The 26,731-nt window shown below is 40.4% G+C and overlaps 1 protein-coding gene and 1 long non-coding RNA gene across 3 annotated transcripts in view; one reads left to right on the plus strand and one right to left on the minus strand.

The window, feature by feature from the left end:
* MAP3K20 (mitogen-activated protein kinase kinase kinase 20) overlaps positions 1-21,671 on the plus strand; it is a 204,406-nt gene extending 182,735 nt beyond the window's left edge. For both annotated transcript variants that reach the window (XM_063644683.1, XM_055289760.2), the window contains exons 17-20: positions 12,896-13,012; positions 15,284-15,358; positions 17,911-18,061; positions 20,211-21,671. In XM_063644683.1, the coding sequence (XP_063500753.1) occupies positions 12,896-13,012; positions 15,284-15,358; positions 17,911-18,061; positions 20,211-20,911 (1,044 nt within the window). In that variant the 3' untranslated portion in view covers positions 20,912-21,671. The remainder of the gene's footprint in view (positions 1-12,895; positions 13,013-15,283; positions 15,359-17,910; positions 18,062-20,210) is intronic.
* Positions 1-26,731, minus strand: part of LOC129488060 (uncharacterized) — an 86,485-nt gene that overhangs the window by 50,321 nt on the left and 9,433 nt on the right. The window contains exon 2 of the long non-coding RNA XR_010122165.1: positions 25,681-25,788. This is a non-coding gene — a long non-coding RNA (uncharacterized lncRNA). The remainder of the gene's footprint in view (positions 1-25,680; positions 25,789-26,731) is intronic.

Consider the following 26,731-nt stretch of genomic DNA (forward strand, 5'->3'; position numbering starts at 1 on the left):
TATTTGTGTAATTGTTACAACTCAACATGACAGGGAACATTATCTCTGTATCATCCTCTTCATGAGGAAACTGAGGCACAGAGGTGAAACTCCTCACCAGAGTTTCCAACCTAGTAAGGGGCAGATTCAGTCTAAGGGTCTAACTACTGTGTCGCACTGCCTCATTTTGGAAGATACCATTGTCCCCCAAAATAAGGATATTGGTAATGAAAAGGCATTTGGGGGTCAGTTAATTCTACATTACCACTATTTTTGTTTTTGCAATCAAAGTGCCCTGTGTTTTACAATCTAAGGCCTTTGACTTGGCACAAAAGGAAAGCGGCTTCCAGAATCTCAGGCGACTTCATGCGCTCCCCAGGGTGGCAACCACCCCTTTTTATTAAAATACTCAGCTGCCTAGATTTTATTATTGTATCTCCTATCAGCTCACCATGCAGGAATATTGATTCTCAAATTGCCAAGAGATAAACTATCAAATCACCCAGCAGTTTTCTCACCAAGATCTTTTTGAGACTTCGTGTGCCATAAAAATTCAAAAGCAGAATTAGGAAGGAACTCTTTGGGGAGTTGTCCATTCCTTACGAATGCTCAACCATTACAGACTTTGTTCCTTGCGTCCTTATTTCCTCCTCTCCCCAGTGAGGCAAAGGAAACCTGATTGAAGCTGGGTTCCCATGGGTGTAAACTGATTACCTGACATAGATAAGAGACTGAGGTTAGGGGAAAAGTAACAGAAACAGCACGCTGCCCCTCCCAACTCTCGGAACACGCTGGCTACCTATGAGTGGGTCCTTAAATAAAGACCAGGCTTCCGGACTGGAGCCACTCCTTCCCAGATGACCATCACTTCCGATTTCCTATCTCAAAGAGGCAAGAAAAGTAGGAAGAGTAAATGAGAGGAACCTTTGGAAGAGGTAAAAGCAGAATTACTGATGCCCACAAAGTGGAAGGTTATCAATAGAGGACTTTCCTGCCCAGCCGACTCCCTCTCCTGCCTTCCACCCTTGCCACTGTTAACACCTGGCCTCTTCTCCCGCTCCCCAGTGGAAGAAATTCAATCAATAGTTCTGCTTTTCCAGCCATGTCATCTATAGGTTAAAAACTCAGCTTTTTACAAATGCTTCCCACTTGTATTGTGCTTTTAAGTCTTTATTACATTGCTTATAAAATGTTGCTTTTAATAAACTTAATTGAATCTCCAGGCCCTTTCTCAGAGCACTATAAATATCAAAAACTGTCAAATAGGGCTTTTTTTCCCCTATTGTGCAATCTTTATAAATGGATAGATAAACATGAATAAAATAACAGGGCACAAGAGAAAAGGATTTTGTAAGTATAAAGCCAACACTTTTTGGAAATTTCAGAACAGCAGAAAGCAGCGCTTTACTTTGATATCTCTTGCGTTTATTAAAAATTAAGTGTAGGGAAGTTTATTTCCATGATCAACTATTCTTTGAGAGAAAAATATACATGTATGCACACATGAATTTGTGTGCCTAAGAATCTAAGATGAATAAGTTCTAGAGATCTACTGTACAGCATAGTATCTATAATTAACAGCAAGTTGTTATATACTTAAAATTTGCAAATTTGATCTCATGTTAAGCAATCTTATAAAAATAATAACTAATAAATAAGAGGGCAGGAGGAAACTTTTGGAGGTGATAAATGTTTATGGCATAGGTTGTGGTGATGGTCTCATAGGTGCATACATTACCTACCTGTTCGTGAGTTCTCATGCAACAGAAATTAACATGAGGGTGAGAAAGTTTCCCAGACAAGGCTTTACTGGGGCTTATGCTCAAGCCCAAGGGAGACAGCATGGGAGCAAGAGTTCTCTGACTGGCTCTCTGAGGGCAGGTCTTGTAGTGTTTTAAGAAGGGTGACATGAATAAGCAAGAGGTAAGCGAAAGTCATTACATGTGCAGGACAGAGCACGGGGTGTGCAGGCGAAGTGAGAAATCATGTTAATACATGCATCGCATGATCAAAAAATGGCAGATAAGCTCCTGGGGCGGGGATTTGAGTAGTATAATGAGGCAAGAGGTTAGGACGGGTCATTTTCTTGGTTTTGTGTGCATGCGGGTGATAGGGCTAACTCCCTTGAGTGAGATTGACGGTGGAATGCTGCTTCTCAGTTTCGTCACACAGTTTACAAGTTCTCACGGTCAGTGAGGATGTATGGAAAAAAATACACTAGTTGGGAGGGTGGGGTTGAGCCCCGTCCCTACTCTGTCTTATATATGTATCTCCAAACTCATCAGGTTATATACATTAAATAGGTAGAGCTTTTCATGTATCACTCATATCTCAATAAAGTGGTTTTTTTAAAATGAGAAAGAAACACAAGTTTTAATTGAGCAAAGAAGCAAATGCAGTTCAGAATTTTACAACTGCATAAGTCACTGCTGATTTCTAATTACAGAGTGTGGCAATGTACTCTGTCAAACGGGTTGGACAGCCACCTATAGAGCTAGAGAGCTAAAGCAGAACTAGGCAAGGTGCTCAGTGCATACCTGCTGAATGGATTGACAGTCTTGCATACAGGCTAGCGTGCCAGGAAGTGTCTAACAATGCGAGAAAGCCCTGGTTTGTAGCATGTGTAGATCTCCATGGTGTGAAAAATTCCCACTATGGCCGATTTCAAGTTACCAATCTGGCATCACTGGATTTGAAGTTGAGAATGGCTGTAAGCAATCAGCTCATGAGAGCTGGCTCCAGCACACTATTGGGTCTCTCTTAGTCTTCTTAATCAAGATTACGAATTCCTTTTAAAATAGTGATGTACATGATAAAACATAGGCTCGAAAAAATTACAAGCACATTATTGCTGGTTACCAACTATAATAATAAGTGTCTTTAACTCAAAGAGAGCTCCAGTCTCCTAATGAATCCGTTGTCAGTTGGCTTAGGTCTCTGGGTCACCATTGTCTCATTTTGTCATATTGTCTCATACTGACCATAATGCATAGATCAAAAATTGGGATTCAATTTTGTAAAAAGAATATAGTTTAGAAACAAAAACAAAATGTAAATTTGTGACTGTCTTTAAAAAACATGGAAACAGTCATAGTTGTGACTCCTTGATGACAGGCACAGTTGTCTATAGGAGAGAGATCTTTGCTTTTAGAAGCAAGTTTTCAAAAGCTTCTAAGGATCACTGTAAGTTCTGCAGCGAGAGACCTCAGTACTCACAGTGGCTTCTGTTTTCTAAACCAAAAATTAGGTGTTGAGAATAATCAGCTATAAATGAGACAGACTATTTGAAGTAAAATTAAAAAGCACTATGTTAGAAAATCAAGGATATAGGACATCCATATCAATCCTGGACATTAGGATTTGAATTGATAATAGCTCAACTGGTAAACAATTCCTACTAACTAGGTTAGTGTTTCTTTGAAAATCATATTTCTTCGAGTCACCCCTAAAGTCATGGGGTGGGAGGAGAAGAACTTGGCAGGTACAACAGCTGTTTTTATATTTTGAGGATCCTGGATAAAAGTTTATTTGCAGTAGATTTCCCAGTATTTAAAAATGTTAACGCAGTGCTTAGGTAAGCAAGATCAACTTCTATATTCGTTAAGAAACCCAGTCTGACATAGAATAGATTCTTAATTATTCAAAAATCAATAGCAAGGCTTACTATTCTTTTTTTCCATCATGAAGACCTAGTACTTTCCAATTTCAAATGCAGTTAAGGGAAAAAAAAGCCCTTTCCAAACATGTCAACTAACATCTGAACCATTTTAGATAGTCAAGTGTGTAATGCATCATATGAAAGTATGTCTCACTTGATTTGTTTCACTTTATTTTAACATCATCCTTAAAGCCCCTTTTTCATACATAACTCAAATAACAACCCCCAAAAAGGCAATGTAACAACCTTATCTCCACTGGTGTCTTCTTGGCACCAATCTGCCCTGACCTTAGACACAAGCCATTGTTAAGGGTATAACGCATTTACATATTTTGCAATAAAACATCAGTTATTTGCATTACTGTGTCAAGTTTTATTTGATTCTTTCACCTAAAAATGACTCATTTTCCTTTCTTGTATTTTAAAAACCAACTACTCTAAGCTTGTTTGAGAATAATCAAAAATTGCCCATTTAGCTAGAAGTCATTTTCTTTTCAAAAGGCAAATGTTATTTAATCTTTCAGCTGTTCATTGTGCCATCATAAATACTTTCTTTTCAGCACAGTTGTGGGGACTGAAATGAGCCCACTAATTGCCTCCCATTTCGACTGACATGTGGTGGTTTAGTGGAAAGAGAACACAGCAGGGAGAAGGAAATAGGAGGCTGAGAAAATGAGAGCTAATTATTTTCACTGCCTCATGTCAGGCTCTGTGTCAGCCTTGTTTTTACAAACTGGAAGGTTTAGCACTAAATAAAACAAACTGGCGTCATGTTTTTATATACTGGCAGTGTCATGGAAGCAGCTGCACATCTCAAAGACAATATAATGCCTGCGTTCGCATGGACACCATCTGACAGACACTGTGAGCCACGGCTAATGAGGATATCACAGTGGTGCCAAGTGAAAGGTGCTGAATTATGTATGATTCTTCATCAGTACAGCAATAGTCCTGTACATCATTATGAGACATTGTTTTGCTGAAGAGATTAAAACATTCTTAGTTCCAGACCCTGCAACCTATACGCGCTGAAAGAGGTTATTAATGGAATTTTTAGGGAGAGTTTCTTGTGGATTTCTTTTTGGTTAAAAAAACAAATCTCATGGGACAAAGCCATGGTGGGTCATGACACCGTATAGATAAAGAAGAGAAGCAAATTAACCATACTTGTATTATCTTTTTTTTTAAAGGCAGCATAATAAAATATAGTGTAGCGGGGTTATACTTAATGATAAATAACCCAGGTGCTATCACGGGATGTTCCACTCTCCTGCCTTTAAAACTGTAGGTTTCAGCAGCTGAGCTAGATAATAGCAACGCATATAAAGGAGCCTTCAGAGGCCTAAATTGTCAACATCTTACTACTTTTAATACCAGCATGAACAAAATTTATATCGTATTATTATTTCATCTTGCATTACTTCATAGATTTCACAACAGTCAGTTGTGACTCTTGTGGCTCTTCCAGTCTTCCCTTGAATCTTAAGAAGTTTATTCTGACCTCTGTATTTTATATTTTAAATTGCTTCCTCAAGACAGGCCTTTTTTGCTGAAACCTTGAGCATTCCTGGTTGATTTTACTTTTTCTCCATTCATGGTTTTCGGGGGTGGTGGTGGATTTTGAAAATTAACCTCTCAGCTTAGACTTGGCATGCCTGCACTTGAATTCCCATCCTACAAAGCCAAATGACCTGGCTACAAATCTCCCCATTTTCTGAGCCTCAGTCTCCTCATCTGTAAAATGGGGGCAGCGCTCTCCGTAACAGGGTAAGGCTATGAGGATTAATTAACATAGATAAATCTCAAAAACAATATACAAGTACCTGCTGTAAAATTCTAATTTTGTGATATTCCAGAACAGTCAAATTTAATCTATGGGGCTAGAAGCTGGAACAGTGTCCTGGTTATGCAGGCAGCTTGTCTGGGAATAGGCATGAGAGAAGGTTCTGGGGTACCAGAAATACCTGGCTTATTCTGGTGGTTACACAGATATATACTATTGTCAAAATGTATTGAACTGTACACTTAAAAATCTGTGCATTACATGCAAATTATACCTCAATAAGAAAATACATTTAAAAAATTTTTAAATGTCTGTAACATCAGGTAAAGGTGATCTATAAAAGCCTGAAAGGCTAATTTTGGGAGTCTGTTTCTTTCTGAAATATCCTGAATGATCTTGGTCTTGATTGTTTAACGGTTTTATCTATAATGTTGATAAATGCAATTAAATTTTGATAGGGAAAAATAGAGAGAGATTGAGATTATTGTCTCTGAATTGCCCAGAACTTTATATTTTTTGTGCTATCTTTTAATCTCTTTTCCTATTTGGAAAATTTACCTCTATCTTATTTCTTTTTATTCCCTCAACTCTTCCCCCGTTTTCTTCATTCCTTCATTTCCTTTTTTCTTCCTTGTGGGAGATCACTTGTCTGTGATGTTTGGCATCACTTGTACTAGCTTGGAACTCTAAAAAAATTTAGACAGCTTGCAGAGAGTGTAATAGTGATTTCTCACAAAGAGATACTTAATTTAGCATCAACTGAGTGTTGTTTAGGATTTTATCTTCACAGTGTAAGAGTTTCTGTTTTAGTTGGCCAGTAGTCTTAATTCAGAAAATTTTTTCAATTGGTGATCCTGAAACAGTTCAGATAGAATGCTTTCTCATCTTCCATTAGCCACACACTTGCTCCTAAAATTACCCAGGTATTTCAGCAGATAAACATGCATATTCTGGGCACCCACCAGAATTGTCGTATTTTTCATTCATGTCAAACACACACATTCCCCTCTCCCCAACAAAATTCCATTTGTTTCTTGTAGATTTGCATTGAGAGGCAGATTTTCTAGCTAGTGGAAAGTTCCGGGTAACTACCTTTTGCTACTCAAAACCCTAGCAAAAGCACTTCCCAGTGCCCAGCTCTGCTCCTGGGCTAGTTCCCCTTTCCTGCTGAAGAGTAATTAGCACTCCCTGCAAATGCGCATCAAGCACTTGTGCCCCACCACTTGCTACCTGCCTGACCTCAGTCAAATTACCTCATCTCTCTGTGCTTTGGTTTCCTCATCCAAGATAAGGCTCTCTGGCTGTCAATCATACATAATACCTCCAGACATCTGGTGCTGCTTCTTAGTAGTGCTGAATCAGGATATGTGGAAGCAGGGAAGGTCAGAATTGGTGTTATATGATCCATCTATGTAAGAAGATACGAATTTATTCCTTCTTTGATTCATTTCATGAAACTGGCCATTGTTATGTTGCCGCTTGGCTGCATCTTCTCTTTTTTTTTTTTTTTTTTTTTTTTTTTGAGACGGAGTCTTGCTCTGTCACCCAGGCTGGAGTGCAGTGGCGCGATCTCGGCTCACTGCAAGCTCCGCCTCCCGGGTTCATGCCATTCTCCTGCCTCAGCCTCTCCGAGTAGCTGGGACTACAGGCGCCCGCCACCACGCCCGGCTAATTTTTTTTTTTTTGTATTTTTAGTAGAGACGGAGTTTCACCGTGGTCTCGATCTCCTGACCTCGTGATCCGCCCGCCTTGGCCTCCCAAAGTGCTGGGATTACAAGTGTGAGCCACCACGCCCGGCCTGCATCTTCTCTTTTTCATCTCTGATCACTCCCTGGTACCCGAGTGATTCACAGCCCCCTGCATGCCCAGACTCCTGCCCAAGTGAGACGCGCTGACCCAGCCTGCCCACTCCAGCAGGGTCCCTCTTCTAGCCCACTCTTTACATCTTCCTGCCCATCAAAGCTACCTTGTTCTCAGTCCCATTCCCTTTTATGGCTGCTAGATGACAAACCAGCTAATCTAGTAAACTAATTGGAGCTGTGTTGGTGACCATATTGGTAATAATGATAATTATTCCTTTTTGAGCTCCTAATTCGGTTCTGGCACAATGCTGGGAACTGCATTTATATTATCTTATTTAATCTTCACACGACACAACAATCCACTTCTGAGTAAAGAATGCCGAGGTTCAGAAAGGTTACATAAGTTGGCTATGGTTGGGAGGAAAAGGGACAAAACTGGAATTCAGGCCCAGGTAGTCAAACTGTAAACTTGTGATCTTGCCCCACCTTGCCCCACAATGTTCCACTAGTAATGACTTAATGTATGGTTTTTTTCCATACTGTTTCCATTTCAATAGGAATCATCAACACCTTAATAAGAGGAGTGAATAACAGGAGCATTTCAGACTACCAGGGTGAGATGGTTTTGAAAAAGGAGTACTTTGCAGTTCCCATAGGACCTCAGAATAGAGAGATGTTTGCTTTTGAGAGTTGTTCACAGACATTCAAAGTGACCCTTGAATATTTCTAATTCAAAAGTCAGTGCCCACATTTCTATCACTCACTTCAAGCCAAAATCAGTAGTTTACCTGGGCCAGGTGCAGTTGCTCATGCCTATAATCCCAGCAATTTGTGAGGCTGAGGCAGGAGGACCACTTGAGCCCAGGAGTTCCAGACCAGCCTGGACAACATAGTGAGACTTCATCTCTACAAAGAATAAAGGCAAAATTAGCCAGGCATGGTGACACACGCCTGTAGTCCCAGCTACTTGGGACGCTGATGTGGGAAGATCGCTTGAGCCCTAGAGATTGATGCTGCAGTGAGCTGAGATTGCACCACTGCCCTCCAGCCTAGGTGACAGAGTAAGAACCTGTGTCAAAAAAAAAAAAAAAAAAAAAATCTTACCCTGGTCAAAGTGAATGGTTTTAAAATCAGAGTCCACTAGGCCGGGCGCAGTGGCTCACGCCTGTAATCCCAGCACTTTGGGAGGCCAAGGCAGGAGGATCATGAGGTTAGGAGATCGAGACCATCCTGGCTAACACGGTGAAACCCCGTCTCTACTAAAAATACAAAAAAATACAAAAAATTAGCCGGGCATGGTGGCGGGCACCTGTAGTCCCAGCTACTCTGGAGGCTGAGGCAGGAGAATGGTGTGAACCCAGGGGGTGGAGCTTGCAGTGAGCCAAGATTGTGCCACTGCACTCCAGCCTGGGCAACAGAGTGAGACTCCGTCTCAAAAAAAAAAAAAAATCAGAGTCCACTGTGCCCATTACTTGGTCCCTGTCACAGCCAAGGTACTGAAAAGGTTGCAAATATGTAAGTAAAATCCTATATTAGGCTCATAAACTTGTGGAATTGTTATTTTTAGTGATGTTATTGATGACTTAATTCATTTTATCTGTTAATGATAGCCTTTTCAGGGGTTGATCAGTTAAGAACTGGTTACATGGCATCTCAATGTCTGCAGTGTGTCCAGTCCAATTCAATAACCATTTGAATCCCAGAGTTGTGGACAATCCTCATTGACAATTTATGACTCACAAGATGGCAAAAATGTTAAGGATACCTTAGGCTAACTTGAAACTGAGCAGAATATAAGGAATTCCATTACTTTATTTGTGGATTACTTTTGTTAACTAGGCAACGATGACATCACAGATGCCCTGAAGATACCTGGAGTTAGGTCAGGCCATTGTCAAATTAACTTAATGATTTACATGGGCACTGCATGTTGGAGCATATTCTCTTTCTCTCTTACCCAGCTTTCTAACAAGCAGAACCTACTTTTTAGTGAAATGAATGATGCCCTCCTTGTCTTATGACTTCCTTGATTATAGTTTTATTCTTTCTGTAGCTACCTTCTTTTATGGTTCAGGTAAAAGCCTTTCTTTAGTAGAAGGGAAAAAGAGAATTTAAAAATAAAAGGTCTCTAACCCTATTATTTGTATCAGTGTTTCTCCAAGTTGGACTTTGGGGAGCAGGGAAGCAGTTGCTGCAGGGAGGATGGTGGCCACTAGCTTTCTTGGTTGTGTCAGCGAAATCTTCTCTGGTCCTTCTTCCGCCTGCCTGTTGTCCATGGGTGGACCCATTTATGGAGCTCAACAAAACCATCCAGCAGGTTCACCTGCCACCTCTCCCGCTTGTCTGTCCCCATTAGTATCTCCTCCGGCTTTGGAGTCACGCAGCCTTGTGCTGATGTCAACCACGTACTGGTCATGAAACCCTAGGAAAGTTCTTTAATCTTTCTGAGACTCATTTTTCTCATTCATCTAAAGGGAAAATAGTCCTGACTTTCAGGGTTCAGATGGATATCCAATAAAATAGCATGGTGTAAGTGCCCAGCAACATGCCTAGAGCATAGTAAGCGCTACACAAATGTGAGTTCTCCTCCTGTCAGCCGCTTCTTCACACAGAGCTGTTCTAACAGTGTGCAGAGGAGGGTCTGATTTATAGCTTGAAGTCATGCGGGAGCTCTCTGGTTAGGAGATGAGAGTGAAGCAGGGGAAATTCAGGCGTTTTCACAGTTCAAGGTCTTTTGACTATGCTTTTGACTAACTTAATTCCCAAACTTGACAGGCAAAAGAAACTGAACTAAGTAAACTCATCTCCTTCTAAGGCTTTTTATCCCAGCTGCTGCCTTGAGGAGGTTCTTGCTGTTTCAGAGAAGAGCAATCATGACACCAAACAGTCATTATCCTGCCTACTTATCTCAGGACCCATGTTGTCTGGGTAGCAGTGGCTCCAAAACAAAGAAATATGGAGAGATTTGTCAATTCTGAGAAACTAATTTGACTTATGTTAGCCAAGAATCAGGTTTTCATTTTATTGAATAGACCTTTTCCTTCACTCATTGGCTTTCCATCTTGTGAATGTGGCTGGGCAAAGAGGGTCAGACATGGGCCCTGCTTGGTTTGCGATTCATCTAGAGGCTTTCCTAAAACATCAGGCACCCCCAGCTTCCTGTTGAAGCCAACAGGCTTTCAACAGCCTCTTTGTTGATGCCTTTCCATATGAATTATGTCTGAGCTTGCTCTAGGAAACATTCCAGGTCCACTCTTATTTATGAGGGCATTTTCTCGTTTCAGCATGTGAGGTGCTTGGTACATTAGCCTTAATCCTCAGGATTCTTCGTTCTTCACAAAACACAGAGCCAAGAGCAGTGGCTCCTGCTTCTATCCCAGCTACTTGGGAGGCTGAGGTGGGAGGACTGCTTGAGGCCAAGCGTTCAAGACCATCTTGGGCAACATGGCGAGATACTATCGCTAAAAAAGAAATTTAAAAAAATAGATAGATAGATAGATAGATAGATAGATAGATAGACAGACAGACAGAGAGAATGTGCATTTATGGTCCAGGGGTCAAATTTGGTACAAAGACGTGAGTTTATTTTCCTTTGTTTATCCCCAAACATTTTTATTATTAAATTATTTATACAGCAAAGTTGAAAGAATTTTACAGGGAACCCTCCTAGCCCCCTTTCAACCACTAACATTTTACTATACTTGGCTTATCACATATACTTGGCTTATCCATCTACCCCTCCCTCTAGCCATCCATCAATCTTTATTTTTTGATACATTTCAAATTAATTTGCAGACATCAGTATACTTCCTCCTAAATATTTCAGTGTGCTAGAATAAGAAATGCAGTTCAGGTGCAGTGGCTTACACCTGTAATCCCAGCACTTTGGGAGGCTGAAGTGGGAGGATCACTTGAGTCCAGGAATTTCAGACCAGCTTGAGCAACAACATAGTGAAACCCCAGCTTTACAAAAAATTAAAAATAAGAAAATACTAGCTGAGCATGATGGCACGTGCTTGTGGTCCCAGCTACTTAGGAGACTGAGGTGGGAGAATCGCTTGAGCTTGGGAGGTCAAGACTGCACTGAGCAGAGATCATGCTACCATACTCCAGCCTGGGTGACAGAGCAAGACCCTGTCTCAAAAAAATTGTTTTAATAATCACTATAAAATTAATTAAAAAGAGAAATACACAGATTTTAAATATACATTCACTGAGTTTTGACTAATGCATGCACCTGTGTAACCCAAACCTCTATCAATAGAGCACTGCTACCCCCAGAAAGTTTCCTCATACCCCTTGTAAGTCCCCATCTGCTGAAGCAAGCACCCTTCTGAATTTTTCTACCATTAATTAGTTTTGTCTGTTCTAGAATATCATATAAATGGAATCATTAGGTTGTTCTTTTTTTCTATGTAGTTCTTTCACTCACTATAATGTTTTTGAGATTTATCCAAATTGTTGCATGCATCAATAATGTCTTCCTTTGTATTGCTAAGTAGTATTCCATTCTATGCATATATCACAGTTTATCCATTCTCATTTTGATGGACACTTGGCTTGTTTCAAGTTTCCTAGTTAACATGATAAAGCTGCTAAGAACACATCTAGACAAGTCTTTTTTCTTTTCTCTTGGGTAAATACCTAGGAGTAGAATTTCTGGGTCATAGAATAGGCATATATTTGGTTTTATAATAAATTACCAAAATTTTTCTGAAGCAATTGTACCATTTACATTCCCACCAAGAATGTATTACTATTAATATAAGAGTTCCAGTAACTCTAAATCTTAGCCAACATTTGATGTTATCAGTCTTAGCCATTCTGATGGGTGTATAGTGGTACCTCACTGTGGTTTTAATTTGCATTTTCCTGGTAACGAATGATGTAAAGCACCTTTTCATTATATGATGATTTTATTAAAAATGTAATTAACATACCATCGTTTAAAAATCTAGAGTTTTACATAAGGATCCTAATTCTCAGCTGTTCATGAAATATTAAAGGACCTAGCAAAACTGGGCTCATATTTCCACATGGGAACAATCAACAGAAGCCACGAAGTAGCTGTGCCTTTAGGGGGAACTGTTCTTTGGTTTCCCAGAATCCCTCACCCACCCCATAACTCCCTAGTTGTCCGTTATCATATATCATCACATTTGCACTGTTGTTTTCCTTCGTGTTAAGAGGAAAGTGAGAGTTTCTTGAACCCACATCATTATCAATCTAGGAAAATTAAAGGTGGATCAAGAGGGCCTTATATTTCAAGAAAGGTAGAAAACGCACATTTCTTTGTGGCAATGAGAAAATGTTCCTACGATGTTTAATATGTAAATTAAATGGGTCTATTTTAAAAGGTTGCCACTTAAAGTTTTGTAAGGAAACTGCCTGGTTTTACTCCTTTTTATTATCTGCCTGGTCCCTTCAGGATTTTGGGTTTGTAACTCCTATAATAGAACACTTAACACTGATACATTATGTCTCAAGGCTGCACTAACTGGGGCTTATTTAGATATACATAGGAATCTAATTTCATGTCCTTTTATTGAAAAAGGAAAAAAAAAGCCACTCCAATAATACTTCATTTAGAATATTTTATGTGTTATGAAACATTGAGACTAAAAAAAAATTGTTTCACTTTCTCAAATTCTATAATTTTGTTTTTAATTCCAGGATTGTAAGTGGAAAATGTATATGGAGATGGATGGGGATGAAATTGCAATAACCTACATAAAAGATGTGACATTCAACACTAACCTACCTGATGCGGAGATTTTAAAGATGACAAAGGTAGGGTTCTATTTACGGCTTAAAAGCTCTTTTGAATTCACAGATATCAAACAAAGACATTAAAATACCCCAGCAGTGTGCTTTTGTGCTTGTCCATGCTCACATCAGCTCAGCCTCGAGCTGGCTGTTGAAAGGCACATTTTATTTAGCAGATTGAGATCATAATAGGTTTTTGTTAAAATTCTACTTATGCTGTGTGAACTAAAAAGCACTGCAAAAAGGTATCGTTTAATTTTTTTTTAATTTTTTTCGTCTATTATTTCTTTATGCTTACTCTGCCATTTATTAAAGGAAGGAAAATGTGAACAATGAAAATATTTACTTCAAATTTTGAGTACTTTTAAACTTTGGAAAACTTGCGTGGAGAATGACTTTCTTGGTTGAGGTCAATTTCCTGAAGGACTGAGATGAGGTTAATTATGAGGCACACAGTGAAGTCTTCATGGCTTCCTTAAGTTCACACTTATGAATTCCTGGAGTGGCCAGGGAGCATGTTACTAATCCAGCGTCAATGGTGGAAGCATGCTGATGGAAGCATGCTGAGGAAAACAAAAAAGACTTGCGGAAATGCTTAGCTTGCTCCTCAAAATGGAAAAAAATTCAATTCTGTCCCAATCATACTGGAAAAATTCATATGAGACTTCAATTGTAGAAGGTCAACAACTTCAGGCGAATAACCATGAAGTCAACAGGATAGTCACCATAACCTCACATAATCCATTAACTGTAATACACTATTAACCAGGTCTTTGGTTTCAGTGAAGAAAGTGGGGCTTGTAGCAAAGAATCCAGATGCAAACACAAGTAGGGAACTAAAATGGTTCTTCAAAGACATGCATTAGAGAGAACACATTGTAAATGTGTTCTCTTCGTACGCATCAGAGTGCTAAACAACCAAGTCCTTTTAATTTACAAGTGGACATCAAGCAGATCTGATTTGATATTCATTGTTGGATTCCACTGTGCATCTAGGAGTTATTTCCATGGCATTATTTATCTGTAAGGGTTGTGACTTGGTTTTACCTTTTTCTTATTTTGTCGGGACATAGTATGTTGTCTTGAAGACTGGAAAGATATTTTCTTTCTTCCCCACCCATGACACGGAGTTGTAAAACTGAATATAAGTGTTTCTGCTATCATGCCATACATACAAAATCACACAGCAACATTAACAGGCTTATAGGAAAACTAGAACTGGGACAGACCAATCAAAAGTTATAGAATTTTTAAACATCAACAGAAATAATAACAATCCTAATTTAAAACAAACAACAGCAACAACAAAAAACTAGCCCAGGCTGGGTGGAGTGGCTCACACCTGTAATCCCTGCCCTTTGGGAGGCTGAGGTGAGCAGATCACTTGAGGCCAGGAGTTGGAGACCAGCCTAGACAACATGGTGAAACCCCATCTCTACTAAAAAATACAAAAAATGAGCCAGGTGTGGTGGCGTGCTCCTGTAATCCCAGGTACTTGAGAGGCTGAGCCTTGCGAATCACTTGAACCTGGGAGGAAGAGGTTGCAGTGAGCCAAGATCGCACCACTGCACTCCAGCCTGGGCGACAGAGTGAGACTCAGTCTCAAAGAAAACCTAGCCCAGCTAAATCTCTATCACATTTTCTTTGAACCCAGCTTACAGCCAGTCATTCCTTTGCAGCCTTAAACCTGAAGTGAAAGGGGGATGGGAGGAGAGTACAGCTTATTTTTGAGGCTGTTTTCATCATAATTAAAATAGGATCAAAGCTACAGGTTTCCTCACGAATCCTTTGTTTTAATATAGTGGGAAAGCATAACCACGGTCTCTTCATGTGTATGTGCAGCTTTGCTGGATAGTGTGATGTCATGGAAAGCAGAGCGATTGTTGAAGCCACTAAACCAGCCATGGCTTTACTCAAGGAAAGCACTTTGGGTCTTCTCATATTGCTATGAATTTCTCTTAACTGTGGGAAAGCTTTCCAACTGATGCTTCAAACTGTAGCATGAATTAATGACCTAATGATAGGATTGAGTGATAGCAAATGTTGTATCAGAAAAAAAAGATTGTGGGAGGCCATGACTAGCTGTTTACAAATATACGAAAGGATGTCTTATGAAAAGCAAAACCCCAAACATTAGCATGTTGTGAGTGATCACAGGAGAACAAGGCTTTCATGATAATCTGATATTATGCCCCTATTTGCTAATTGTGTATGGCACAACTGGCCTCAAAGAAACACACTGTAGTAGAGCACACTGTGTTATGGTACTACACCATCCTAACTTTTGTTTTTCAGCCACCATTTGTAATGGAGAAGTGGATTGTAGGAATAGCAAAAAATCAGACTGTGGAGTGCACTGTCACATATGAGGTAAGCTCTGGGGGCAAGAGGCTGGTGGCCTCACCATCAGTTAATGAATATAAATTTATCTGTTACCTCAGAGCACATAATTTATTGGAATTTATTGGGAGATCAACCAACCAACATGAACGTGGGAAGATCAATATAATTTCTCTCACAACGTGTTGGGAAGAAAAGAGAACAGGATAAACTTACCCAGATAGAGACTGAGGTAGTACTTCAGTCATTCATTAGTTATGGATTGAACACGTTCTGTATACCATGTAAGATGTTTGGTGCTGGGGATACTAATACTTAATACTAATTTTTTTTAAATCAACAAGATCTTTGAGGCTGGTAGGACATACACCTTACAAGGTACGTAGACCCGGTGGGAGTGGGTGGAAGGCAACAGTTATAGTACAGTCTTGGCACACCTGGAGATATTAATGTGCATCCACCACCAAAGGGACATGCATTTCATTCATTCATCCAAGAAACATTTATTAAGGATCTACCACGAACCAGACACTATTAGAGGTGCTTATACCAGTTTGATCACGCTAACTTCATGTAAATCAATACTGAAAAATATCAGCCAGGCGCAGTGGCTTACACCTATAATCCCAGCACTTTGGGAGGCTGAGGTGGGCAGATCACTTGAGCCCAAGAGTTTGAGACCAGCCTGGGCAACATTATGAAACCCTATCTCTACAAAAAATACAAAAAGTAGCCGGGTGTGGTGGCACATGTCTGTGGTCCCAGCTACTCGAGAGGTTGAGGTGGGGGGATTGCTTGAGCCCAGGAGGTTGAGGCTGCAGTGAGCCAAGATCACACCACTGCACTCCAGCCTGGGTGACACAGTGAGACCCCTGTCTCCAGAAAAAAAAAATACTGAAAGATATTATTATCCTCATTTTGCAGATAGGAAAAATAGGCTCAGAGAGATGAAAGGAAGTCTTGAGGTGTGAAGTACTCACTGACAGAATTGTTGAAGTCACTTCCATGTTTTCTGACTATAAAAAACACTTTCTGCTCTTCCCTGGCTACCCTGTTAGCTCCCAGTGGCTGCAGTAAGATGAAGTCCATCTCAAAGAGGACTTTGTGAGTGTGGCATTTTGATGGTTTCCTGGGCTGCCAGGATTTGGCTTTTCAATATTAGAAATACAAACTCTGGGCCAGGCACGGTGGCTCATGCCTGTAATCCCAGCACTTTGGGAAGCCAAGGCGGGTGGATCACCTGAGGTCAGGAGTTCGAGACTAGCCTGGCCAACATGGTAAAACCTCATCCCTACTAATAATACAAAAATTAGCTGGGCATGGTGGTGCATGCCTGTAATCCCAGCTACTCAGGAGGCTGAGGCAGGAGAATCACTTGAACCCTGGAGGCAGAGGTTGTGGTGAGTTGAGATTGTGCCATCGCACTCCAGCCCAGGAGACAAGAGCAAAACTCTGTCTCAAAAAAAAAAAGAAAAGAAATACAAACTTTGGTCAGTCCACTTATCCAGGCTGGAAGCCAAAAAGTTTTACAGCAGTTATTTATCCTCACCTGCTGGGGTGCACAGGTTGTCAGGGATGAGGCATCTGAGAAGTTACATTATTTGTCAAAGCATTGCTTGCAAGGTGCAAAACCCAAACAAAAGAGGCTGGTTGGTCTTGAGGAACTTGGAAACTAGACTATTCTACAGCCTGTTAACTGGTCCTCACTACCCAGGAAAAGCCCTCTTGTTAGTAATTGGACAATTAGAACAACCAGATTCTACCTCTGCCTGCCTTAGTTTTGGAGACAGCACACCCAGTTCTCTTTTTCTTCTTCTCTCTCCCTCCTCCTCCTTTTTTAGACCCCATGATGATATGCCACTTTTGTCTGGGTTTTTCACTTCAGAGTTTTTTAAAACAGATTTCCCTAACCATATTGAATCCTGGAGACTCTTTAATTGACACTGATTGGTGACAGCTAGTGAAGAGGGAGATTTCATGACAAGAAAGTAATGTGTCTTGACCTAGTGTCCTCTCCTTCTCCTGGTCCCCATTTCTTACTTCTTGATCCTGTCTCACTTTTGCATCTGAGACCGTTCCCCCTCCGTGCAGGTAATTCACCCCACCACCTTCACTCAGTTTCCTCGATGATCTAAATTCAGTCTTAGGCAAACATGGTGGTCAGACTTTCATTTATTCAACAAAACAGCTGTATTCAAGTACTATAAATAGAAGATGTAATTTTTTATTTCTTATTAAAGAGGTAAGTTGAGATTTGTCAAATATAATAAATTCTGGGAAAAGACAACCATATTTTTTAGCTACTATAGTTTACTAAGAAATATATGTTATAATCCATTAAGGAATAAGTGCTATAACCCACTAAGAAATAAAGTGGTTAAAAATTTTCTTTTCATTGAATTAGCATATTTGGGCCAACTCTTCAGAATATTTTCCTAGTGCATTATGATAGTGTTCTAAGAGATGAAATTGAAGTGATATAATAACCTGGATGACTTTCTTTCCCATTTTATATATGTGTGTCTATTTGGTCATATGTTTCTATTTGTCTTTTGTCTTTTTTTGTTTGTTTGTTTTACCAGAGTGATGTTAGAACTCCAAAAAGCACTAAACATGTCCATTCGATTCAGTGGAGTAGAACAAAACCTCAGGATGAAGTGAAAGCAGTCCAACTTGCCATTCAGACATTATTCACCAATTCAGATGGCAACCCTGGAAGCAGGTCTGACTCAAGTAAGTTAGTGTTCCCATATTAGATGTGTGCTAGATTCCAGAAACTTAATTATGATATTTCCAGATGATCTGAAGACTCAGAGGATACCACCTCAATCAGTTAAGATCTATCTTTGAGCTTTGAGTAGCAGAAAACCCAGTTTCAACTGGCTTACTCCAATAATTCCCCAAGTGTGGCCCCAGGATCAGCAGCATCGGGATCATCTGTGAACTTGCTAGAAATCCAGATTCTCAGGCTCAAACCCAGACTTACTGAATCAGAACTCTGGGGCTAGGACCTGCAGTCTGCATTTTAAGGAGGCTTCCCAGTGATCAAGAACAACTCTAAGGTCCTTAAGCCACTGATTTAAACTGTAATAAAATTTATTATCTTCCATAACAAGAAGTCCAGAGGTAGGGCAGGCTCCAGGTGCAGTAAGATAAGCTGGCTCAACCATATTCAGAGAGTGGAATGGACCTTCCCTTCCTTCTGCCCTGCCATGCTCAACAGGCTGCCTTTGCCCTCGGCTCCTCTCCTGTTTACAGTCATCACACAAAGATATCGCAACGCCCACAGGAAATAACGGGTTAGGTCCCTACCTGTTCTTATATATAGGAGTAAGGAAAACTTTTCTAGAAACCCCCAACAGACTACCCCTCAGCAATTCTGCTTTGGCCAGAATGGAGCAACTTGTCGGTTCCTAAGCATAGCATGAGCACATCTGACTTAAAGTAATTAAAGTCGATCCCTGGAGCCAGAATGTAGTCAACTCTCCCGATCATGTGGCTGCGTGGAGGGGATGGAGACTGAGCAAAATCAGGGTTCTATTGGAAGCCAAAATTCCAGAGAAGTCAAGGTGAGGAAAGAAGGCATTGTGATTCTGTATGCTACTGCTCATGTGAAGTATCTAAAGTAGTCAAGGTCATAGAAACAGGAAGTAGAAGATAGTTAACAAGTGCGGGTCGGGGGCAGGGGAGAAGGGAAGGGAAAAGGGGAAAGAGGAAGGTAGAGATTAGTGGGTATAGAGTTTCAGTGTTGCAAGATGAAACAATTATAGAGATCTGCGCAACAATGTGAATATACTAACACTACCGAACTATAGGCTTAAAAATGGCTAAGATGGAAAATGTGGTTTTTACCACAATAAAATACACATACACACAATAACAACAACAAAGGAAGGCATTGTGATGGACTGAAGCTTGGGAGGAGTCTCTGGAATTGTCTGGACAAGTCACTCACTTCAGAGGTATGGGTCACCTGTGCCCAGGCAGTGAGGAGACAGAGACATGTGCATGCTCTGATACCCTCCACACCCGCCATCTGCGTGAGCAGGGGGTGGAGGAGCTGAGGAAGCTGAGGCTGGGAGGACCACCCAGAAACTCTAGAACATGGGTAACATCGTTCAGGCTCGGGGGAAAACAGAAAACATCTCAGGTGTGAGGAGCTTGCTTATTCACTGAAATATAGCTTTACTAAATGGTCCTTGTTAATTCACCATTTTCTTTTACCTTCACTTCTTCCTATTTGCCAATGCACCTTCATTTTTTTATGCTGAAAATACTTCTAATTCCTGAGCCTCAGGATCTCCTGCGGACACATGAACGGTCTTTCTTCCAAACAATCTCTAGCTGTCTCAACATTCGGAACCTCATTTCTTTTATCTGCATTTAGGGTCCTTGAGGTTTTAAAAATGCAGGTTGCAAAACAAACCTTTTGTTTACTAAACATGCCCCTGCCACCTGAACATACTTTCTAGAAGTGACAACGCAACTAAGTAGGAAGAAGATGGGATTTAGATGCAGAAGGAGTTGGTATTATTGACTGAGTGATCTTGGGCAAGTTATTTGACCTCTCAAGCTTCCTCATTTATAGAATAAGACTATTAGTGTTTACCTAAGAAGATTATTGAGAGAATTAAATGAGATAGTGTAAGTAAAGCCCATAGAACAATGCCAAGCACATAGCAGATATTGAATAAGTGTAAATGTCCTTATTTTTTAAAGTATTTGTAATAAAGGAAATGTCCTCATACGTAGCCTAGAATTTCTATGAATGGTAAAGCTTAGAGCATCCCAAACAGCCCTGAATTATCCTAAGACAGGCATATGAATTAGACATGCAGCTTTAGTGTGGCTTAAAAGATGCTCATTTCCATTTCTCCCACAGGTGCTGATTGCCAGTGGTTAGATACTCTGAGGATGCGGCAGATTGCATCCAACACTTCTTTACAGCGTTCCCAGAGCAATCCTATTCTGGGGTCACCATTCTTCTCATACTTTGATGGCCAGGATTCCTATGCTGCTGCTGTGAGACGGACCCAAGTGCCCATTAAGTATCAACAGATTACACCTGTGAACCAGTCCAGAAGCTCGTCTCCTACTCAGTATGGACTGACCAAAAACTTCTCTTCCCTACATCTCAACTCTAGGGACAGTGGCTTTTCCAGTGGCAATACTGACACCTCTTCAGAGAGGGGTCGATACTCAGACAGAAGCAGGAACAAATATGGACGTGGTAGTACATCACTCAATTCTTCTCCTAGAGGAAGATACAGTGGAAAAAGTCAGCATTCCACTCCTTCAAGAGGAAGATACCCTGGAAAGTTCTACAGGTTTTCTCAGTCAGCACTCAATCCTCACCAGTCGCCTGACCTCAAGAGAAGCCCCAGGGACCTCCACCAACCCAACACCATACCAGGGATGCCTTTGCACCCTGAGACTGACTCAAGAGCCAGTGAAGAGGAAAGCAAAGTCAGCGAAGGGGGCTGGACAAAAGTGGAATACCGGAAAAAGCCCCACAGGCCGTCTCCCGCCAAAACCAATAAAGAGAGAGCCAGAGGGGACCACCGTGGATGGAGAAACTTTTGACAAATTGAACTACATAGTTTTTCTAAGCAGGTTAAAAAAAAAAATGTAATGGTTTTTGATAATATGATCCCTTCAGATTGAATTAACGAAAAGACAACGCTTCCAGTTTTTGGATTGGGAAATACCTTCTAATTGAGACTACAGCCAAACCAGGGCCAAAATTATGGATATTGGTCACCCAGTGATCATAACTAGGTTTGAAAATCACTACACATATTTTCTGCCTTGAGTGAACATTTTTAGAGGAAAGGTTATGCCATCTTTTTACCCTAACCACTGATATTCTGGTTAGCAGGGCCAGGACAAGGGTAAGGAAAATGAGGTCAACAAAAAAATCAAATTTTTAGGAAAAGATAAGATGAATGTTACTGATTTTTCCTTTTGGCTGAGGCTGCAATATGGCCTGGCAAGGCACTGTTACTGATCTTGTCTTTAACAATTTTGATATTTTGTTCATCATAATTTTTTTTGCATTTATTTTTTAAAATATTGCATTAAAATATCATTTAGCTTGATTATCAAGTTTTTTGCTTTGAGTTTTTTTGTTGCTTCTTCTTTTCTTTCTTTCCTCCTCTTTTTTTTGGAGGTCCCCTTAAATTTTGTGCCCAAGGCAGGTACCTCACTCATCTCATCCTTGGCTCAGCCCTGCTGGTTAGTATTTAGTATTTATTTTAGTAAGATACTTGTGTTTTTATGATGGTCAGAGTTGAACTGATCTGGCTTGTCATTTTTCAGTAATAAAAAAAGTTACTGAATTTAATGTTGATTATGATGCATATCTCATTCATTACGATTTATCAGAAACCAAAGATTTAAATTGCCTAGATTTGTGGTTCTTTCTCTCCCTAAGTTCCCAGGGAATGCTTTCAAATATTATTTTCTAAATTTCACCAAAGAAGGAGCAAAGAGGATAAAACAACACTCCATAAAGGCCTCTTGGGTTGTCAGAAATCTAAAATCTAAAAGAAAACAGACACAGAGCAAGACAGTAACGTCACAAGCTAAAAGCCAGAGAAATTTAAAATCACCAACATCCTTGTTGGAGTAAGACAGTAAATATCAGCCTTGCAGCAAGACAGCTCCAAGCAGCTGCGGACAAAGAGGTAAACCGCTGGGAGTGCAAGGAGACTGTCTGCAGCTTAGGGCAGAAATGGTGGGATCCCACTTGTGAAATGCTTCATGTTTTACAAACCAAAAAGTCAGGTAGCAACAAACTTATATGTCAAATCAATAAATGTTACTTTCAATATTCTGTGATTCTGTTCAGCATTCACTAACCCTGTTTAGCATTCACTAAGCCCTACATAGGATTCTCAGTGCTCTGTAGAAATCCAAAGGACACTCTTCTAATTCTGTGGGTTTGAATTCTTTTTTAAAAGAAGCTGGTCATCAGAGTACATGCATTTGTTCTCAGGGTAGCTCCCCTGCTGTGTGTGATACATTACTTGAGGCCTGGTGGGGAAAACTATATTTCGGTAGCATTAAAGTCAAGGTGGGCGGGGCATGGTGGCTCACGCCTGTAATCCCAATACTTTGGGAGACTGAGGCAGGAGGATTGCTTGAGCCCAGGAATTCAAGGCCAGCCTGGGTCACCAGCCTATCTGGGTCAGATAGGGAGACACCATCTCTACAAAAAAATACAAAAATTAGTTGAGCATGGTGGCATATGCTTGTAGTCCCAGCCACTCAGGAGACTGAGGCAGGAAGATCACTTGAGCCTGGCAGGTCAAGGCTGTAGTGAGACGTGACTGCACTGCAGCCTGGGCAACAGACCAAGACCCTGTCTCAATCAATCAATCAATACTAAAGTCAAAGTTATAGGAAATGACCTTTATTTACAAGGGAAGTTGTCATCACTTAAACATTGATTCAACAACTTGATTTTATAAAAGTTTTACTGTGTGCCAAATGTATTTACAAGCAAAGGAATGGGAATGGTGTAATCAGTTAGTGAGGGCCTCTTTTCCATCATGCGTAACCAGCTTCTAAGGTTTTCAGCTCCACCATGATTCTTTCTCATGAAGCTACCAAGCACAGCCTGTTTTCAATTATTTTTCCTTCTTGTCCTTCATTTAAATTTAAAGAAAAGTAGACTAATGCAAAATATGCTATCTTAATTATCATGCTGTTTCTAAATAAGCAATAAAGTATTTTCTGTGATTAGAATTTTTGTATAAATAGATGAACAGTCTTGACTGAGTCACTCTGAAAGGAACGCAAAGTATGGCCTTAATTGTGAAACAAAATTTGCATTCTGGGGAATTGCTGAAGAGTCTAGTTTAAAAGGCGCTATGCAGATCGTTGCTAGTTTCATGCTACTTTCTTCCATCTTGCTTTCTTCGGTTATGGGGTAGGGAATCCAAGCTGGTAATAAAATAACTCAATGATCTCGGCCCTATTTAGTGCAGTCAGTGACTGCAAAGAGGTTATTCCACCAACCCACAAAACTGACCACTTTGTAATATCTCATGGAAAAATACTTGTCAGCATCAATGCTCCCAGGCAAAATCAAAGTAAGAACACCTGCAGTCTGCTTCTTGACTGTAAAGAAATAATAAGTTGGATGTTCTCTCTCTTTTTTTTTTTCCTAATGATGCTTATTCACCAAGTCACTTGCCAGGTTGAAAGATGAATGTAAGTCAAGAGTAAAGCAGGGATTAACAGGACTTTTTTTTTTCCCCCATACAAATAAATTAGTAGCCAACAACGAGAAACTGTATTAGTTGCAAGGGGTGAGGCTAAGACCAAAAAAAAAGAAGAAGAAATAAAAAGGAAAGAAAGGGATATTATTTTAGGATTAGGAGAAAAAAATTACAGTAGAAACAAATAGAGTATATCTTGGACAGGGCACCTCTAAATGTGGAGATTTTCCCTAAGTAGGCTTCAAAGCTAGTTTGGAAGTGCCAAGTCTACACTGGTTGCTGTCATAGAGGCAGTCTTTATTCCACGCAAGGCCCAGACAAAGCAGGATGTTTAGCTCTTTGCACAGTCACCACATTAGCAATACAATGGACCTAGGCTGAATAACTGGATAATCCCAAATCTGTATAGGAGAACTGGGGATTTTTTTTTAATCAAGGACTACTTCTGAGAGAAATATAATTATCAATTGTTTTCAGCCAATTTATAACGAATATAGCTCATAAAAATAATAAAAATAAAAGTATAATATTTAAAACTATTTACAGTAAAATTCAGAACAGTAAAATCTTACCTGGAAAAATTAGGTAAGAAACAGTAACTATAAAGGAAAACTCACAGTGGCAGAAGCTATACTTGGTAACATGCAGTATGAATAACAACAAAAAATTGATATGCAACATCTTCATTGTAAAGTTAAAATTGAAAATAATTGATTCCATCGGAAAAAATCAGTACAATAAAAAATTGGCCAGGTGCAGTGGCTCACACCTGTTATCCCAGCACGTTGGGAGGCTGAGGCAGGAGGATCCCGTAAGCCCAGGAGTTTGAAACATAGGCAACATAAAGAGACCCTGTGTCTACAAAATATACAAAAATTAGCGAGGTGTGCTGGCACGTGTCTGTAGTCCCAGCTACTGGGGAGGCTGAGATGGGAGGATTGCTTAAGCCCAGGAGGCTAAGGCTGCAGTGAGCCAAGATCATGCCACTGCACTCCAGCCTGGGTGACAGAGTGGGAACTTGTCTCAAAATAATAGTAATATACAAATGGGAAACAGCATTATGTTGGATAGGAAACCAATCAGGAAATTAAACTGACATAATGACATTCATTCCATGAAATGCTTTCTTGACAAAAACATTTCTCAATATTTATATAATTCGGATCAGAATGTTTGATGTATAAGTAGAGTCAAAATGCCTCCAGGATCAAAACAGTAGGGTCAGAATCTCCAACAGTTCAAAATGGCAAGGTCGAAACATCCTGGATACACCTCAAGGCATTCTGACTTAACTGCAACTTTTCCAATTCAGTTGTACCAAAATATTTTATATTTCACAAGCTTTTTAAGCACCTTCTCTACAATTTATCCTTTCACTTCAACAAGTTGGTACAGATGTGGTATGCTTCTACAACTCTGGTTCTCAGAAACTACTCAGTTTTAAGATGTCATGATGTAGCTGTGCCACCTTGTTCAGGATGTAACCTCCCTGGAATTTTAAATTATAGAGACTGCACTTAGGAGGTGTATGAACTCTCTTGCCATCATTGGATCTGAGAAACTACAGTGAAGCTGGGGTGCCCTGGGGAAATTAGAGCGAAAGACCTGGACTCAGCTTCTTACTATCTGCTGTTATTGGAACTGGCTTATGAGATTCTAAAGTGGAAAAAGTGCCAAATGTAGGGTCAAAACTCTCAAGGCTTTAGTGTACCAGCTGACCAAATAATGCATGACCGAACCAACAGAGTTACAGAATGAAGAAGATTTATAACCTCATAGTTCATTCAACACTAAAATCAAGATTCAGTTTCTAAAACCAATGTCCCATTACGCAAGTCTACCAGAGAAACTCCTTGCCTACCACCACCCTGATGAAACTTACTCAGCTTTCAGGGTCCTGCTGAAGTCCTGCCTCCCTGGAGACCTCCCCCAACAGCTCCAGCCACTTCTCCATTCTACTCCTCTCCAAGGCCCTTTATCACACACTCCCTTGCACCGTTGCTTCACCCTGACAAACCCACTCCCTTGCAGATGCTCTGTGGGTACAGTGCAGTGCTGCCCAAGAACTTGACAATAAGGGAAATAAGACTAAGCTCTGAGAATTTATTGATGAAATGGCTACAATACCTCCCAGGCATGGAAACATGCTGCAGGTATGAAGGAATCCAAAGAAAGCGTGAGTCTTTTAGAGGCTGTGGTGAGTTGGAACAGCCAAAGCTGGTCATCAATGGAAGCCTAGAAGAATGAGATCCAGAAAGGAAAAGGTTAGCCATACTGGGCCAGCAAGACTTTCATGCAGGGCACGACGTGCCCAATCTCAGGTGGTGGCCCTGTAAACTAGATAATATTGTCCAGCATAATCCCTCCCAAAGTGATGTGAGAATCCATTCAGCCTGAGAAATATATACCTAGTGTCGAGATGGTCCTATAACCCCGCTCCTGTGAACCTCTTTTGCATCACCCCCACAGTGAAGCACCACACATCACACTGCAGCCACACTGAATTAGCTGCCAAACCCTCCTTTGTCTTCAAAACTTTGTATTCCTTCTCTCCCCCGACCCCCGATCCAGCTGCCCCTGTATTGTCTGCTTAAGTCACCTTTCAGCTCTCTGCTGAGACATTACCACCTCCAGGAAACCTTTCCAGATCCCCATGTCTGAGTCAGGCCGGCCTTTGTGGCTCACATAGAAACTTTTGGTTACTCAATCATATTTATTCCCCTCTATTGTAATAAATCTCCCAAGATTTGCTCCTCTGTATGCCTCACTGGACTATCGGCTTCATGAAAGCAGGATTGTGCCTATCTTGATCCCCTGTGTATCTCCAATACATAGTTGATAATCTTTCTCCAATACATAGTTGATAATCCATTTGCTGAATAGATTAATTGATTAACTTATTAATCAGGCTAACACACATCAAATCATCTAAATTCTTGTTCTAATTTCATGTTCATTAAGTGACCTTAACAGAAGTCTCCAATCCAGCTAGGAGTTAGGTCTAATGTTGAAATAATTACCATTCTAATTTTATACATCAGTCTCCTATGAGCTTTGCTAATGTGAGTTGGCCCCTAAGTACAACTCAAGATGCTGATTAAGTTTTGGGGTGTATTACTGAGAGCAGATTCTGGGTATGCCAAGGACCCCAAAGGAAAGGCCAGTCTATTTTTCCTAA

This window comes from Symphalangus syndactylus, chromosome 8 (genome assembly GCF_028878055.3).
Source record: "Symphalangus syndactylus isolate Jambi chromosome 8, NHGRI_mSymSyn1-v2.1_pri, whole genome shotgun sequence".
Taxonomy (NCBI): domain Eukaryota; kingdom Metazoa; phylum Chordata; class Mammalia; order Primates; family Hylobatidae; genus Symphalangus; species Symphalangus syndactylus.